The sequence below is a fragment of the Elephantulus edwardii genome, unplaced genomic scaffold (assembly GCF_000299155.1).
Source record: "Elephantulus edwardii isolate Elephantulus edwardi_28Jun2011 unplaced genomic scaffold, EleEdw1.0 scaffold00218, whole genome shotgun sequence".
Lineage (NCBI taxonomy): Eukaryota > Metazoa > Chordata > Mammalia > Macroscelidea > Macroscelididae > Elephantulus > Elephantulus edwardii.
Genome location: NW_006399968.1, coordinates 2,836,488 through 2,852,892, shown reverse-complemented (window position 1 = coordinate 2,852,892; position 16,405 = coordinate 2,836,488). Strand labels below are relative to the sequence as shown.

The window sequence follows — 16,405 nt, the reverse complement described above, 5'->3', positions numbered from 1 at the left end:
TGTTGGCAGTGGTGTTCCTTACTACTAAGCCACCAGAGGTCTCTTTAAGATACTAGAAAAGCAAAACAAATTAAGCATTCGTAACACACTCACAAACATAGAGTCGTTTCTTCAAGACTCAGGGGCTTGTGGTTTGCACAGTTCACACCCGTGAGTCAGACCCCAGAAGACAGGTTTCTCCTGAGTCACAGGGCTGTGGAGTCTGATGAAGCACGCTTCTGGTTCAAGTCCAGGAGACAGGCGTGCTGAAACAAGTTAGGATCTAGACTGACCTGAATGAAGTGAGAGAGCATTGCCAGGCATCCATCCATCTATCTGTCTGTCCATCAGTCCGGCTATCCATCTATTCATTCATCCATCCGTCTTTTTATGTCCTCCATTCAGATGTCAGTAATGACATGTTTTGAACTGATTGTCCACTTACAGCAGACATTATCATGTGATTAAGTAAGATAAGAGGTCTTATCAAGGGCATTTCTTACCACTAAGCCACCAGAACCACGGCAGAACTGTCAGACTGTAGTCAGCCAAGTCGACAGGTGTCCTTAACTATCATATAAGAAAAACCGACTTAATACTAAAGAGGTTCCAAATAATCCACACCCTCGTACCATTTTGCTTGGTGTTTTGAGTACTGCTTTACGGAGCTCAGGTGTCCTGTTCTGTAGGGAGTTACCTACACCTTCCCTACACCAGAGGCTCCAAGGGAGAAAGGTGGACATTTTCCTCCCATGAGATTTACAGCTTCTAGGAAACTGTACGGGGACAGCTAGAAGTTGGTTCCCAGTGGGCATCAATGAGGTTGAGTTTTTCAAGTTCTGTTTTAATAGTTTATTGTTTGTCTTTTTTTTAAAAAAAACTTGTAAAAAATGTTTACATGTTTTATTTCACAAGTTTTAAATATATTATTTAAAAGGATTCTGATTGCTTCACTTGACGGTAAATAGAATTTACCTTTCATTTTACTTCTTAACTATAGAAAAGACTCATTGCCGTATTTCCATTTAAAAATGATATTTTAATGATCCAGAGAGCCCTCAGCCCTTATTTCTACTCCTTGGAAATTATTGTTAATAATGTTCTTAATATTTACTCTTGGATCTTTGCTATATTGATCATCCTTACATAAACACAAAGGCTAATTTAATACTTGTGCGCTTCTTAATTATTTTATTAACTTTATCAAATTTCTATTAATTTTAGCTTATTCTTTTTCTTTAAAACTTTCCACCTTTTACCTCATTTATTTATTGTGTTCATTTAAACAAAGGTTACCCTATGTGTAGAAACCTTGATACAGTTTCTTCCAGTAACTTCTCCTCTGGGTTTTCATAGAGACCAGTAAGATGTGATGAAACATGCCTTAACGCCTCTCTTAACTGCTGTGGAATCAGTACTGACTCCTGGCTGACCCTTAGTGGATTTTCTGCAGCTATGAGGCCTGTTTGAGGAGCTGCCCACCTTTCTCCTGCCCTTCCAGCTGTTAGTACATTCTTATGAGAAGAGAGGCCAAGTCACTGGGTTAGGAGCACAACTCTGTGGGCTCTATGCCACCAGAGTCCCTTCTTTTACAGTGCCTCTAATAAAACAATGAACCTTTCAGGAGCAAGGCCAGTTGTTCTCTTAGAGAAAGCTGAGCACATAATCCATAACCAGCTTACTAAAACAATTTTGTGAAGGATCAGAGGACATTGTGCTTTGTGAGTGTCCGTTTTGAACCTACAGTACCATTTAGTAAAGATGAAAACATTTCCTTTGATGAAATTCACTGTGCATTTTTTCTTCAAATTGAACTTTTGATTAAAACAGGACAGTAGAGAATTGGAGGTAGAATTCTTCGGAGGTAAATAGGGATGATCTAAACCCTTTGTGAGGATTAAAGGAAAACAGCTATTAAAGATAGTAAAGACTGTCTGATGAGGTGACTCCACCACCACCCTCCTGCAAGTAATAGGTGAGAGAATTAGTAGGGCAGAATCAGCTGCCTCCCCTGCAGTAATAATGAGTCACAAAGTCCACACTCATCTCTTCTCCGTCATAAGTAATCCCTGCCAGTCAACTGACAGTCTGGTAATCCAGTTTTACAATAGAGGTGGAAAATTACAGAGAGTATTTTGCCTAAGGTAACACACTTTATTCCCCGAGTCTTGAGCCTGTGTTAGATGAACATTTACATTTTACCAGATCATAGCATCTTGCAGGTATAGTTTCTGATGTCCGTGCATATTGCCCGCCTGAGGGGAAGTGAGGAGAAGGCCTGAGTGTGGATGGGAAGGCAGTCATAACACAAGGTCTTCCAAGATAAATTCTGCATTGACTTTGAAGCTTTCTGCTGTGTGTTTAGTCACCTTTTTTGGGGTGTTTCTTTTAAAGGCTATTTTATAGTGTGATATTTGCTACAAATGTAAGACTGTATGCAGTGTATATTTGAGTTATAGATCAGGAATCTGAAGCATATATTCATGAACTTGCCCTCTAACCATGCTTTAACATTTCAAGTCACTATGGTTGGTTTTGTTTGCTCCTCCAGTTTTAAATCCTTGAAATGTTGTAGAATGTGGACTGTAAGTGGGCCAGGCCTCCTGTATGTGCTGGCACACTGGAGTTTCCCCTGCTGAGCTAATCCTTGATTGTAGTATCTCTTGATGTGAATGAGGGAAGGTTGGCACCATGGTCAATTTCATTTTAGACAAAGGATTAAGAGCCTGCTGAGCATGGAACCTGGGGGCTTTTCTTGTCTCTGGGTTACTCTTAGTTCCCTCCTGGTGGATTCAGCATCCCTTTACTCTCCCATCAGCTGCTTATTTCTGGCCTCAGCCAAGCTGCCTCCATACACCCGCTGTTAATCAGGCACAGGAAGTGCATGCTCCTCGACCTCTGCGAAGATTGAGGACAACTTTCTGATGTTTTTACTGTAATGGCACAGAGCTTCTCCAGACTTTGTGAGCATAAATGATTTGTTGTTAGGTTTCGTAAGTTTGAAATAGACTTCTTAACCTCATTTCTCAAAATTGATCTTTGTAAAAGTCTCTAGATACTAGTAGGAGAGTTAAAAGGACACTCTGCTGGCTTAGTGGTAAGAAGTTGTGCTGTGTGCTGCCAACCCAAAGGCATATGGTTCGAATAAGCTGCTACTCTGTGGGAGAAAGATGCTCTCATGCAGTTTACTGCCTCTGAGCTGGTTCCAACTCGATAGCACACAACAGTGTGAGAATCTTTATGTAGCCCAGTAGCTGCTACTGTACATTGAGAATTTTCTATATGAGCCAGTACTGGTCTTTAAAACCTCAAAGGAAAATACTAATATTTTTTTTTCTTCTCTCCCTCTTTCATTGAGAATGGTACCAAACCCCCACTGGATGCTGATGTAAATTTGGAAGCGATTGCCAATGACCTTCGTTGTAATTGCTACACGTAAGTACTGAATCCCATCCAAGTCATTTAACCTGTTCATGACTCATGGGATCGTGAGTATTTCTAGCCTCTCAGGTTTCATGGGCAGTTGCCTCCCTGCTGCCTGGCAGGGACTATGTGATTGCTTGAATCTGAAGAAAAGGGCCCCACGCAGGTCCTTCCACTGGAGGCCATGTGGGACTTCTCTGTCTCATATAATTTTATCAAAAACCATCTTATCTTGCAAAGTTTTCTTCTTGCTAGATCAGCATGCCTCCTTTTACTAAAAACACATGACAAAAATTCAAAGCAGGTAGTAATTAGGGAGTGAAAGGTTACCTCTGTGAAGAGTGGGAATGAGACCCACTTCTACCGGCTTCTGGAGGAACAGGTGAAAACTTCACAAGAAGTGCCCTCAGTATAGTGTCTGGCTCTTACATGCCGTTTCTGTCCCAGAGAAGGGAGGGGTAGTGTTTTTGAGCCTCCAAAGGCTTACGTAGGAATGAAGGAAGCCTTTTATAAGACTCTTGGTGTTCAGCAGTGGAAACTTCACTGCTGCTGTTCACAAATTCCTTTCATCTGTCCTGATGAGGTATCAGAGCAGACATTTCAGGACCAGTTGCCACATCATCCGGGTGCTTCAAGGTCTGATGGAGAATAAACTGGTCGCTGCCTTTGGCAAACCCCAGACCCTGTTTTTCACTGCACACCTCGTAACATCCATACAGCCTGCAGTGAAAGCAAAGAGCAGGCATTTCTGCCCTTGGTGTTTATATATATTTGTGCTTCTTGTTGGTTTGCTTTTTCATCATATGTTTTTAGGTAAATTTGCTCATTCTCCCAGTTTGGGACACAGGGAGGGAAATGAAATTACAGTTTAATAAACAGGGACATCTCAGGCTTTTATTAACTCTGTTGACTGTGAACAGTGTGCTTCTCAGGTAGTCCCCTAAAACCACATCAACAAATGTGGGACTTGCGAAAGCCAAGTCACAATTTTCAAAATCTTCCAGGTCTTTGTTGCTTAGAAGCCTAAGTTTATAACCAAAGAGACTCATTGGGAATAATACAGGGAACCCCAATTTCTCTCCAGGAGCATCCCCATCCATAATCATGGCTCTTTTCTTAAAGGCAGGCAGGGTTTCTGAAGGAGGGGACGCCATCAGAGTCCAGGCTGGAGGTAAAGGGGCTGCCTGTATACCTCTACCTCCCTTGAGTGAGGATTTCCGTTAAATTATCTCATTACCCTAGGAAATTATTTTTTTCTTTTTATAAAATTTGTTTCTATTTTTCACACTTCCTTTCATTGACAGTATGTTTCATACAATCATTTCCATACATTGTGTTTCATAAAATTAATCACCATTGGACTATGCCAGCCATTATCCTGTCTTTTCAGATCCATGCCAGATCTTTCCCATTTACTTCACCTCCTTTCTAAACCCACCAGATTGTACAACCCTCTGATTTCCTCCCTGCCCATCCTCACCCATCTGCTTCCACCCCTTCCCCCCTTGGACTACAATACATGTTTTACTAGTTATTCTTCTATTTTTAAATAATGGTCTTATGCATTATTTGTCCATAAAAGATTGAGTTAATTCACTCAGCATAATGTTCTCCAGTCTCTCCCAAGTTAGGTAGTAATTTCCAAAATCGTTGCTCCTGACTACCACAATTTCTCAAATCATTCCGTTGCAGTTGAACATTAGGACTGTTTCCATATTCTTGCGATGGTGAATAATACTGCTATGAACACTGGTGTACAAATCTCTGTTTGTGTCTCAGTTCTAATTTCCTTGAAATATATTCCTAGTAATGGAACAGTTGGGTTACATGAAGTTTCTATGTTCAACTTTTTTGAGGAAACATCAAATTGCTTTCCAGAGTGGCTGGACCATTTTACAATCCCACCAGCAGTGTGTGTAAATTCCAATCTCTTCACATCCTCCCCATTTATTACTTGCTATCCTATTAAACTTGGTCATTGCTACTGGAGTGAGATGGTATCTCATTGTGGTTTTAATTTGAATCTCTTACTGCCAATGATTTGGAGCATTTCTTCATGTGTCTTTTGGCCATCCGTATGTCCTCCTCTTTGAAAAGTCTTTCCATGTCTTTTGTCCATTTTGTGATTAGATTATCATTCTTTTTCTTGTGGAGGCCCTGTATGATTCTGTAAACTTTTGTTATGAGACCCTTGTCTGAGATGGTATTGCCAAATGTTTTTTTCCCTGTCAGTAGGATTTCTTTTTACCCTGTTGGGGAAAAGTATTTGATACACACAGGGATTTAATCTCTAGCAGGTACTAAGAAAAATCTTAGAGCAAGTTATTTACACCTTTGTTTGCTAAGATCCAGAAAGATTTTCAGTTCAGTAACAGATGATTTGGATAACAGAACTTATACGCAAGGCTCAGTCTTTTGGACTATACCAAGTAACATGTCAGTCTATGAAGGAGTCAGAGATAAAGTTTAATATTCTAATGCATGTTCTTCTCATACCACTGTCACCACGGTGAGAAGCTTGGTGGTGTGGTCTAGGGAGGTATCCTGTGCATCTGCAGGGCCATGCGTTTCTCACTCTTGGAATCCACTCTTGGCTCCCTGGGAGTCTCCTGCTAAGATTTACAGCGTCAGACACCTGAGGCAGAATGGCTGTAAGTCAGAATCATACCATGGCATCGGACTCACACAGTAGTGAGTTGAGACATTATAGTGTGAGAGAGAGTGGGAAATCTAGGAAGTCTGCTGTCCTTCGTCAAGTATACAGATAGTAGAACAAAGATTGCCCATCTTTCTCTGCCTGTTTATATATGTTTAAACGTTATGCAGATGACACAACCGTGCTTGCTGAAACTGAGGAGGACCTGAAGCACTTGCTGCAGAATGTCAAGGACTGTAGCCTTCAGTATGGATTGAGGTTCAACATCAAGACAACAAAGATTCTCACCACTGAGCCAGTTGGCAGTATCATAATAGATGGTGAAGAGATTGAGATTGTTAACAACTTTAGTTTGTTTGGCTCCACAGTCAACATCCTTGGTACCAGCAGCCAGGAAATTAAAAGATTTATTGCAATGGGAAAGTCTCTTATTAGAGACCTCTCCAAGTACTGCAGAGCAACGATGTCAGTCTGGAGACTAAGGTGTGCCCAATACAGGCCTTTTGCAATCACTTGCTTTGCAGCAGAGAGTTGGACAATGATTAGGGAGAATAAAAGGAGAATTGATGCTTTTGAGCTGTGGTGCTGGAGAAGAGTATTGAATATACCATGGACTGCTAAGAAAATGAACAGGTTAATCCTGGAGGGAGTTAAACCAGGCTTCTCCTTGGAGGCAAGGATTCTGAAGCTTCATCTAACATATTTTGGGCATGTTGCAAGGAGAGGCATGTCATGCTTGGGTGGGTGGAGGGAGGGACAGTGCAGGAGAGGCAGACCCTCAAAGAGATGGATTGATTCAGTGAGTAGGATAATGGGAGTGGGTGTGTCAGAGACAGTGAGATTGGCAAGGGATAGAGCAGGGTTTAGGGCTGTTGTACATAGGGTCGCTATGAGTCGCAGGCGACTTTATGGCACATAACAACAACATGCTGTCTCTGCACCAAAGCAAACAATTATATTCCATTCATAATTTCAATTTTATTTGCCATATATCATATGGGCTTCCAACTTTATGGAATAAATTAATGTCTTGAGGTTTTTATCCAAATTAAAAATATTGTCTAAAAATGTCTTGAACTACATAATCCAGTTATAAAATGGCTGGAAGACATGAAAGAACACTTCATAGAAGACGTGTATTCCAATGACCAACTAATAAGAGCAAAATACTGAAGATACCTGTTGTTGTTGCTGCTATGATATGCTGTCAAGTCGGAGCATGGTTTTCGAGGCAGTGAGGCACACAGGAGGCGATTGTTGGGCTTTCTTCCACAGATCCACTATTGGGTTCCAGCTGCATGGGTTTGGATTGAGATGGCAGCGCAACTTCTTACCCACTAGGCCACCAGGTACTGTTTTGTACTGTGGAGTCTTACCTGACTCCTGGCTGACCCTCCAGCAAGTTTTTGGTGGCAATAAATCACACGCACAGGAAGAGATTTCCCAGCTCCTTACCACTAGGCCACCAAAGCTCCCACCATTTACCTCTTGTGTGCTGTCGAGTCGGAACCAACCCATAGTAAAATCACATGGGTGGAGATTGCCCATCCTTCTGTGGAGCAGCTGATGGATTAGAACCACGTGCCTTTAGGATTTCAGCACAGCTTCTTTCCACCAGAGCTCCTTCCATTAACTATTAGATCAAATCAAAACAGTAAATAAGATAGTATCTCACCTGGCAACAAGACAGGAACAATAAACACTGTGGAAGTTGTGGAGGGATAGAAACTCTCAGGAACTGTTGGTGGGAAGAGGGAATAGTCACCCACTGTGGACAACAGTCTGGCATGTATTTAAAAGGCTGACAATGGAAATGCTAGAGAATCCAGCAATCCCACTACTAAGTATATGCCTTAAGGAAATCAGAGCTGCAGCACAAACTGATATATACACACTAATGTTTGTTGTAGCTTTATGTGCAATAGCAAAGAGATGAAAATAGTCCCAGTATCTGTCAGTGGACAAACAGTTAAAGAAACTATGGTACATTTACACCATGGAGTATTATATAACTCTGAAGAATAATAAAGAATTACCACAACATTGCATAACGTGAGTGAATCTAGAGGAAATTGTGTATAATGTGCATTAATCTAGAGTGACATAAGTCAGTGTCAAAAGGATAATGATGGTCTGAGGCCACTGTTGCGTAGAAAAAGCTAAGGCAAGGTTTGCCCGCACATAGATTCAGTTGTGGGTGGTTCGCAGTGATGAGAAGGGATAGAGAGGGGAATAAAAAGTATTAAGTAAATAAGTTGTATGAAGGGAAAGACACTTTCATTAAATTAGTCAATTATAATTAATGTTATCAAACCAAATATATTTTAATAATTGGATGGGAAACTAAAAGGAATTGTAAACGCTCCCTCATACTGCAGTTTTTAAATGTCAAAATCTTTTAAAGCTGTAATACAGTGAAACCCTCATTAGCAACAATGTGTTTTCATTGGATGTAGAGCTAACAACTCAGCATCCTATGAGCATAATTAAAGCCTTGTGAGCTTTTAGTCACATCTTTAAGGATCTTATAATGTGTCCATCCATTCTGAGTTGGAGCTGTGTTCATCAAAGACAGCTTTTAGTTCTAGCTTTTATGGGTCCCTCTTTTGAACTTGAAACCATATATGACTTTTTATTTAAGCTCATATTAAATTAAAAAACCAAACCCGTCAGAAGTGACTCAGAGCAGGTTTTCTGAGGTTGTAAGTTTCCTGAGAAGAAATTACCTGTTCTTTCCTGGAGCGTGGGGTGGATTTGAACTGCCAGAGAGGCTTGGCCTTTGTGTTAGCAGCACAGCTTGCTACGGACAAGCCCCACCCTCAGCAGCCTGGGTATTATGCACGTTTGGGTCAGAGCTGATCCTCCAGTGGGTTTTCAAAGGCAGTAAATTGCATGGAAGGAGATTATCCGAATTTTTCCTGCAAAGTAGCTGGTGAATTCGAACCATGAACCTTTGAATTGGCAGTGAAACTCCTTACCACTGCCTGCCAGAGCTCCCTTGTTTCTTTAAGTAATACATACTTAACTTTAGATAGTAGGAAGTATGTGACTGTGCCAGTCAGCAATGTGGCATAGCCCAGGTACATGAGATATTACGGTGAACTTTTAACAATTCTTAAAGTTTAAAAAGAATTCTTAAAAATGTGCCTGTACTAAGGGGAGGTTTTGGGCCTTTTTGCGTTCGTGTTCATCCCATGGATGGCGCGGTGAGAGCTGTGGCTCAGCAGGACTGCTGTGTCCGACTGTGCATGCTCTGTACGGTGGGCTCAGAGCAGGTGCTCTGCTTCTCCACTGCTTATTGAAAGTAGTTGGTGCCTGCTGACACGTACCCGCCTTCACAGGCTTCCAGCTTTCTGAGTTTTACTGTATCTGTAGCAGCTAATGAGATGGACGAATTGGTGACTGGTGCAGTGTTTCCTCATGTTGGTTTTTCTTTTCTCTCCTAAAGTTTAGGTTAATATAAGAAAAAGCTGAAAGCTGTTTTCCTCTCACCATAATCAATTTATTTTACTTTTATTGGTCAGCTTCTCTCCTGATGTTTTAAGATACATAATTTAATAAAGGTTTAATAAAGAGTTGTTACCAGCTTTTTCATGTTCCTTTGCAGAATCTAAGAGTAGGTCTAGTAGCGTAATGGGTAATGTTCCAGGCTGTTAACAAAAGATTTGTAGTTGAAATCCATCAGCTGCTTCTTAAGAGAAAGGTGTCTCCTTGTAAAGATTTACAACCTCAGAAACCTGATGGCAGGCCACCGAGAGTCAGGACCAACTAACTCACCAGGTTTGATTGGATTTCTTTCTAAGAGTAAATAAATAGCCCCCATGATGTCTAGCACTGGGCTCCAGTCACCCTGAGGACACAGTGCCCCCCAGGACCTGTGACTCCTGGGGATCTGAGGAGCACTGGAAAAAGAGGGAAAAAAATTTCTTCTATTGTAGGGGCGCGGACCTTTCTGCTTTGGTACGAGAAGCTTCAGTCAGTGCCCTGAGACAGGAAATGGCCCAGCGGAAGAGTGGAAGGAATGAGAAAGGTAAGATTCTCACAGCATGCCTCTGTTCTGCTGCTCTCGGTGGGGGTTGGAAACCCTAGATGACTTGGCGAACAACCACAGCAGCATTTTCTGACATCTGCTGTCTCATATTAAAGCTATGTTTTTCTGATGATCCCTTTAGACAACTCTATTGCTGGCAACTATGAGAGTAGCAGAATTCTTCCTTATCTGTGCAGTGGAGTGTTCAGCTTTCCTTAGCTTCCTATCAGAGACTAGCTTTAAGCAATCTTCATGGTTTACCTTTCCAGAAAAACCTCATTCTTTTGCTAAGGTATTATCTCCTTGCCCGTTAAAATGTTAGAGAGCTTGAACACAGATACAAATTAAAAACTGGAATGTTTATGCGATCAGTTGTTATTAAGCCCATCTCTGTAAAGTCATGTAGAATACATTTCTTTTAAACAGACTAACCCTGTCCTCTAAGTCTAAATGTTAATCTCAACTTAAAGTCTGAATTGGCTCTGTAAACTGACAAATAATTGCATTTAAAATTTATATTGACCTTCTACTTTTTCTTGTCTATCAAGAATCTTGGAGCTAAATTCTGTTTTCAGTTATATCAGCTTCTTAGCACAGATTTGTCAGCACATACATACTCATTCTGAAATCTTTCATTTTTCTGTTGCGTACTTTTAAGATTCACGTATATGAATTTAAAGGCACTTTAAATTCTTTGGGGAAAATCACTAGGCTACAAATAAACAAAATATCTTTGGGGAAAAAATACCATATGTAGAGTACTACATAGAAGCTACATCTCAGGTACATCTTGGATTTTTTTTTTTTGCCACTGGATATGAATAGTCCTTGACCGTGCATTATCTGCCGCTGTTTGGATGCTGATAGATGAAGGAGCCTTGCTTCTACCAACTTAGACTGGGTTCTCTACAGAAGCAGAACAGTGAAGCATAGGGAAAGAGAGTGTGATTTATTTCAAGGAAATGGCTCATGCTCTTCGGCAATTCCCTGGTTTGAAGGCCGACCTCAAGAGGGTGGCCTCGGAGTGTGTAGGTGTTGGAAATCAGGGTCGTAGACAGCCAGCTTGGGGGACTGAGTACTGCTGACCACTAGTTCCCATCTGGAGACCACAAGCCAGATAGCCAGATGTAGATCACAGAAGCCCTCTAGCTTTTTGCCAGAGTCCAAATATAAATATTATACAGTCTGCACCTCTATGGAGACCTCTCCTTAGCAGATAAGTCTGGCCGTAACTTTAAACATCTGTTCTAGTTCTGCCTCATTAATATCATAGAGGCTAGAACTTAACAGCACAGAAAATATACATCATACTGAGGTTCATGACACAGTAGTAACAGTAATAGTTCATGTTTACTGACCCAATAGTAACCTTCACAATTATTAACAGAGTCAGTGAGTCAAACCCACCAGCACCATCCATAAAAATTATAGCCTTCCCCAGAGGCGCACGGTTCGAATCCACCAGATGCTCTGCCGGGAAAAGGAGGGACAATCTCCTCCTGTACCAGTCAGATCTGATTTGATGGTACACTCACACAAAAATAATAAAAAAATAATAATAATAATAAAAAATTATAGCCTTCGAAAGTACAGGGCAAATTCTACTCTGTTGTGTGAGTCACTTTCATTGACATCCGAGGTGGGGGATGTATCTTTATATATTGATGTCTTTATTTGCTCCACAGGTGAACTCAAAGTTTGTCTTAAACATTTTGAAGAAGCTTTCAAGAAAGTAAAACCATCTGTATCCAAAAAGGTAAGAAATTATCTTAAATGAATTGAGAAAATGGGCTCAAATTGCGACCAAAGATAGGAATTAATGGATTAATGACTATTTTTTACAGTTCTTTTTTTACCCTGTCTCATTCCTAAAGTGGAAAGAAAGTGCATGATAATATTTTGATGCCAAAACAAAAGCCCCAGTTTGTGAGAGAGTTCTTTTCTGTCTCCTTCATCCTCTTTCTTTTAACTACCTACAGTCCCTCTAAATACTTTTTTTTTTTTGGTCACTACAGCCTCTATCCTGTGTATGAGAGTATCTGTGTGTTGGTCCTTTTTTTGTAAGACTGTACACACTCAGCAAGTACAGAGGCTAACACATCTTCTGAAAGAATACAATTTAACCTATCACACAACCTGAAAAAATAAAATAGATACTTCATCACTTGCCTGGGATAAATTGCATATGGATCAGAGATTTCAATAGAAAAACTTATTAGGAAGAAAACCCAGAGACCATTCTTTCTATACCTCAAGTGGATGAGGCATTTCTAACTATGACACAAAAGCCAGTAGCTATAAGGGAGAAGATTAGTAACTTTAATATATAGTATTATAATTTTCATGTAGAAATTTATAATACAAATTTTATAAAACAAAAATATTTGTCAAAAGACCTCTGCCAAACTAAGACAGTATATGCAAATCCTGTCACAAACGACCAGTCTCTCAGAATACTTAAATAATGACTAAAAATTGGTAATCAAAAAACCAACAGACTAATAATAATAATAAAAAGGCAGAGTATCCTTCATAGAAAAAGAAATGAGCATGTAGGGGAAAGCAACTAAGATCCTGCTCTTTACCCTTAAGTTAGCGAAAATCTGCACGTGGATGGATGAGGCTGAGCACAGGCCGTCTCCAACACTGTGCCTCTGCTCAGCCCCTCGGGAGCAGTTAAGCATGTCTCCAGCCACAAAAGTTGACCTGGAAACCCTTTTTTTGGTAAATTTATCCTGAGATATTTAGCACTTTGTTGTTATGTGCTCTCCAGTGGCCTGCGACTCATTGCTACCTTGTCTACAACTTCTCTGAGCCCTGCTCTGTCTTGAGCCAATTTCATTGTCTCTTCACCTACCCGCTTTACCACAGTCAGAGTCAATCCATCTCATCCAGGGTCTTCCTCCCCTGCACTGTCCGTCCCTCCTTCCAAGCATCATATCCTCCAAGGACTGGTCCCTCCTTGTAACATGCCCAAAGAATGTCAGACGAAGCTTCAGAATCCTTGCCTCCAAGGAGCAGCCTGGTTTTACCCTTTCGAGGACAGACCTCAAAGGCATCGAATCTCCTTCTATCATCCCTAGTCTTTGTGCAGCTTTTTGACACATAGCAAGTAATTGTGAAGGCTATGGCCTGGATCAAGCACACCTTAGTTTCCAGACTATCATTGTTGCTCTTCAGTACAACAGACTTCCCCAATGAAATTCATCTTTTGATTTCCTGGCTGCTGGTACCAAAACTGTCAATTGTGGAGCCAAGCAAACTGAAGCTGTTACAATCTCAATCTCTTCTCCATCTATTATGATGCTGCCAATTGGCCATCTTTGTTTTCTTAATGTTGAGCTTCAATCCATATTGAAGGCTGTAGATCTTGATCTTCAGCATCAAATGCCTCAGGTCCTCCTCAGTTTCAGCAAGAAGGATTGTGTTATCTGCAAAATGTAGATTGGACCAGCAGATACGGTCCCAGAGGCTGAGCCTTAGTATGGGAATCACAAAGGAGGATGGACAGTTGCAAGCAGACTCTAATGATTGGAATGTGACATGTATGAATGTAGGAAAATTGGAGACTGTTAAGGAAGAAATGGAATACATAAATAATCGACATACTAGGCATTGGCAAAATGAATTGGCGTGGAACATTTTTTTTTCTGAGACTCCAATCAATTATTACAAATGGCTCGAAAATCCATACCACATACTAAAACAAAACAAGAATCTTTAAAAACCTAGATCCCGTTTGGCATGGAACATTTTTAATCAGACAGTCATATGATCTACTATGCTGAAAATGAAAAGGTTTAACAAGGTCACATTCATAGTTAAAAAGACCATTTCTAAATCCATCTTGAAATACAGTATTGTGAGTGACACACCTACAAGGAAGACCTGTTAACACCACTATCATTCAAGTTTTATGCACCAACAACCAGAGCCAAAGAGGAGGAAATAGATGACTTTTACCAACTGTTGCATCCGGAAATCTAGTGAACATGTAACCAAGATACGTTAGTAATAATGGGTGACTGGATTGCAAAAGTTGAGAACAAGGAAGAAGATCCAGTAGTTGGGAAACATGGACTTGATGACAGAAATTAGTCTGGAGACAGAATGATAGAATTCTATTTAATGATTTATTGCAAATACCTTTTTTAAGAAACACAAATAGCAGCTATATACCTGGACCTCACCCGTTGGCCTACACAGGAATCAGATTGATTACATCTCAGGGGGTTGGGGGTGGGAAAATTGCTGGAGAAGCTCAGTATCGCTGTGAAAACTAGGCCAGGTGCTGATTGTGAAACAGATCATCAATTACTCATATGCAAGTTGAAATTGAATCTAACAAAAATCAAATTCACAAGAACCAAAGTTTGATCTTGAGTCTGTCCATTCTGAATTTAAAGACTATCTGAAGAACAGGTTTGATCCCTTGAATACTAATGAACAAAGAAGAGACTCTGAATATTGCACTAGAGTGCCAGGAAGTCAAAGCAAAAATGTTAAGGAGCTGAACAGGAGATTTCAAAGGCCAGCGTGGGAGGAAAAAAAGCAAAGTTTTAAAATGACATGTGTTAAGAGCTGGAGTTGGAAAATCAGAATGGATGAACAGAATTTCTTTGACTGAAGTAACTGAAAAACAAATGCAAGCCTCAAGTTGAAATACTTAAGTTTGCTTTGGACAGAATGCTGAATAGCACAGGAAGCATCAAAAGAAGATGGAAGGTGTACACAGAGTCACTGTATCAAAAAAGAATTAGCTGACACAAAAGAATTTCATGAAACAGCATATGATCAAGAACGTACGGTAATGAAGGAGAAAGGTCAAGCTGCTATGTAAGAATTGGCTTAAAAAGGACCCTGGAAATGACAACATACCAATTAACATATTTCAACAAACAGATGCTGCCCTGGACACACTGACCAGGTTGTGCTAAGAAATCTGGAGGACAACCACCCAACCACCTGGCCAACTGACTGGAACGGATCTACATTCCCATTCCAAAAAAAGGGTGACCCAACAGAATGTACAAATTACATAAACAATATCATTACTATCACATCCAAGCAAGACCCTGCTGAAAATTATCCAAAAACGAGTTCATTGGGTCATTATATATAATAATAAAAATTGAAAAGATAGCTGTTGTGGCCAAGTGGTAAGAAGCTATACTGCAATCCCAAAGGCACTTGGTTCAAAATCACCAGCTGATCTGCAGGAGGAAGGTGATTAGTCTCCTATTTACTGCCCCTGATATAACAACAAAGATTTAAAACATTAAAGTCATATAAGTAAACATGATGAAATAATTCTAAAAAAGATTCAAGAATATATATCTCTTAAATGTACTGAGGATTTCCTCCTCTCAAAAGCCAGAGCTATGTGTATGATATATGGTCATTAATGTTAAAAAAGAAGTAGTAATATTAGTATATGCTGTATATACAGAAGAAAAAATTTAAGGTATTTATTGATAGCCTGCAGAGGACAGGGTGGAAGAGAGACAGTTTTCACTTTATAACTTCTTTGGGTATTTTATTTTTAGACCGTGTGAACATTTTGCCTATCCAAAAGAGTAATTTTAACAAAATTGGATTTTTCAAGAATATATCTCTTAAGGCCTAGGAAATTTGCTGCAAATATTTCTTTGGGATAAATAAATGGAATTTCCTAGGGATAAATACATGGAATTGGATTGCTTCCAAGTTTTAAGTGTTTATATTACCATACTAAGGTTTCCTTTTTTCCTGGGATGGTTAAAATGTAAAAAACTGGTAACGCCAAATGTTGATGTGAAGTAACTAGAACTCACATGCATTCTTGGTGAGACTAGTAAACTATTTTGGAAAGATTTTTGGCATTTTCTCATGCTGTAAGAAACTAGTTCTGCCTCCTGTCTGCACTCAGTGCAGTTTGTCATTTGATTTTCTTCAGTAACACTGATAGGAATGTAATGGTATTTCTACCTGGTTTTTTAAAAAGATGTAGTTATGGAAGTTGTATATTCCCCATGAAAAGGGGTGACTGAGTACAGTCAGGTTTCTGTAACGGTGCTCATTGCTGGGTTCTGTTTTCGTTCTTACCCTCAGGATAAAGTGATGTATGAAGAACTGCAGCTGTCGCTAAGTCTGTGATGTCTCGGGGATTTGGAGGAATCCAGGGCACCATCCTGGTGGACAAGCTCTCAGACTCAGATCCCAGCTCCACAGAAGCATTTTCTTTTCAGATGAATGAGACTCTCCTGAACTGAAGGCCCTTCCAGCCTTCTGTGGAAATCCCTTAACCTCCTTTTTTTAGGAAAAAGAAAATGTGTAAG

General features: G+C 40.2%; 1 protein-coding gene across 1 annotated transcript in view; it reads left to right on the top strand.

The window, feature by feature from the left end:
• Positions 1-16,223, top strand: part of NVL (nuclear VCP-like) — a 110,397-nt gene extending 94,174 nt beyond the window's left edge. The window contains exons 20-23 of the mRNA XM_006898060.1: positions 3,338-3,414; positions 9,997-10,088; positions 11,774-11,844; positions 16,179-16,223. Of these exons, the coding sequence (XP_006898122.1) occupies positions 3,338-3,414; positions 9,997-10,088; positions 11,774-11,844; positions 16,179-16,223 (285 nt within the window). The remainder of the gene's footprint in view (positions 1-3,337; positions 3,415-9,996; positions 10,089-11,773; positions 11,845-16,178) is intronic.
• The last annotated feature ends 182 nt before the right edge of the window (positions 16,224-16,405 follow it).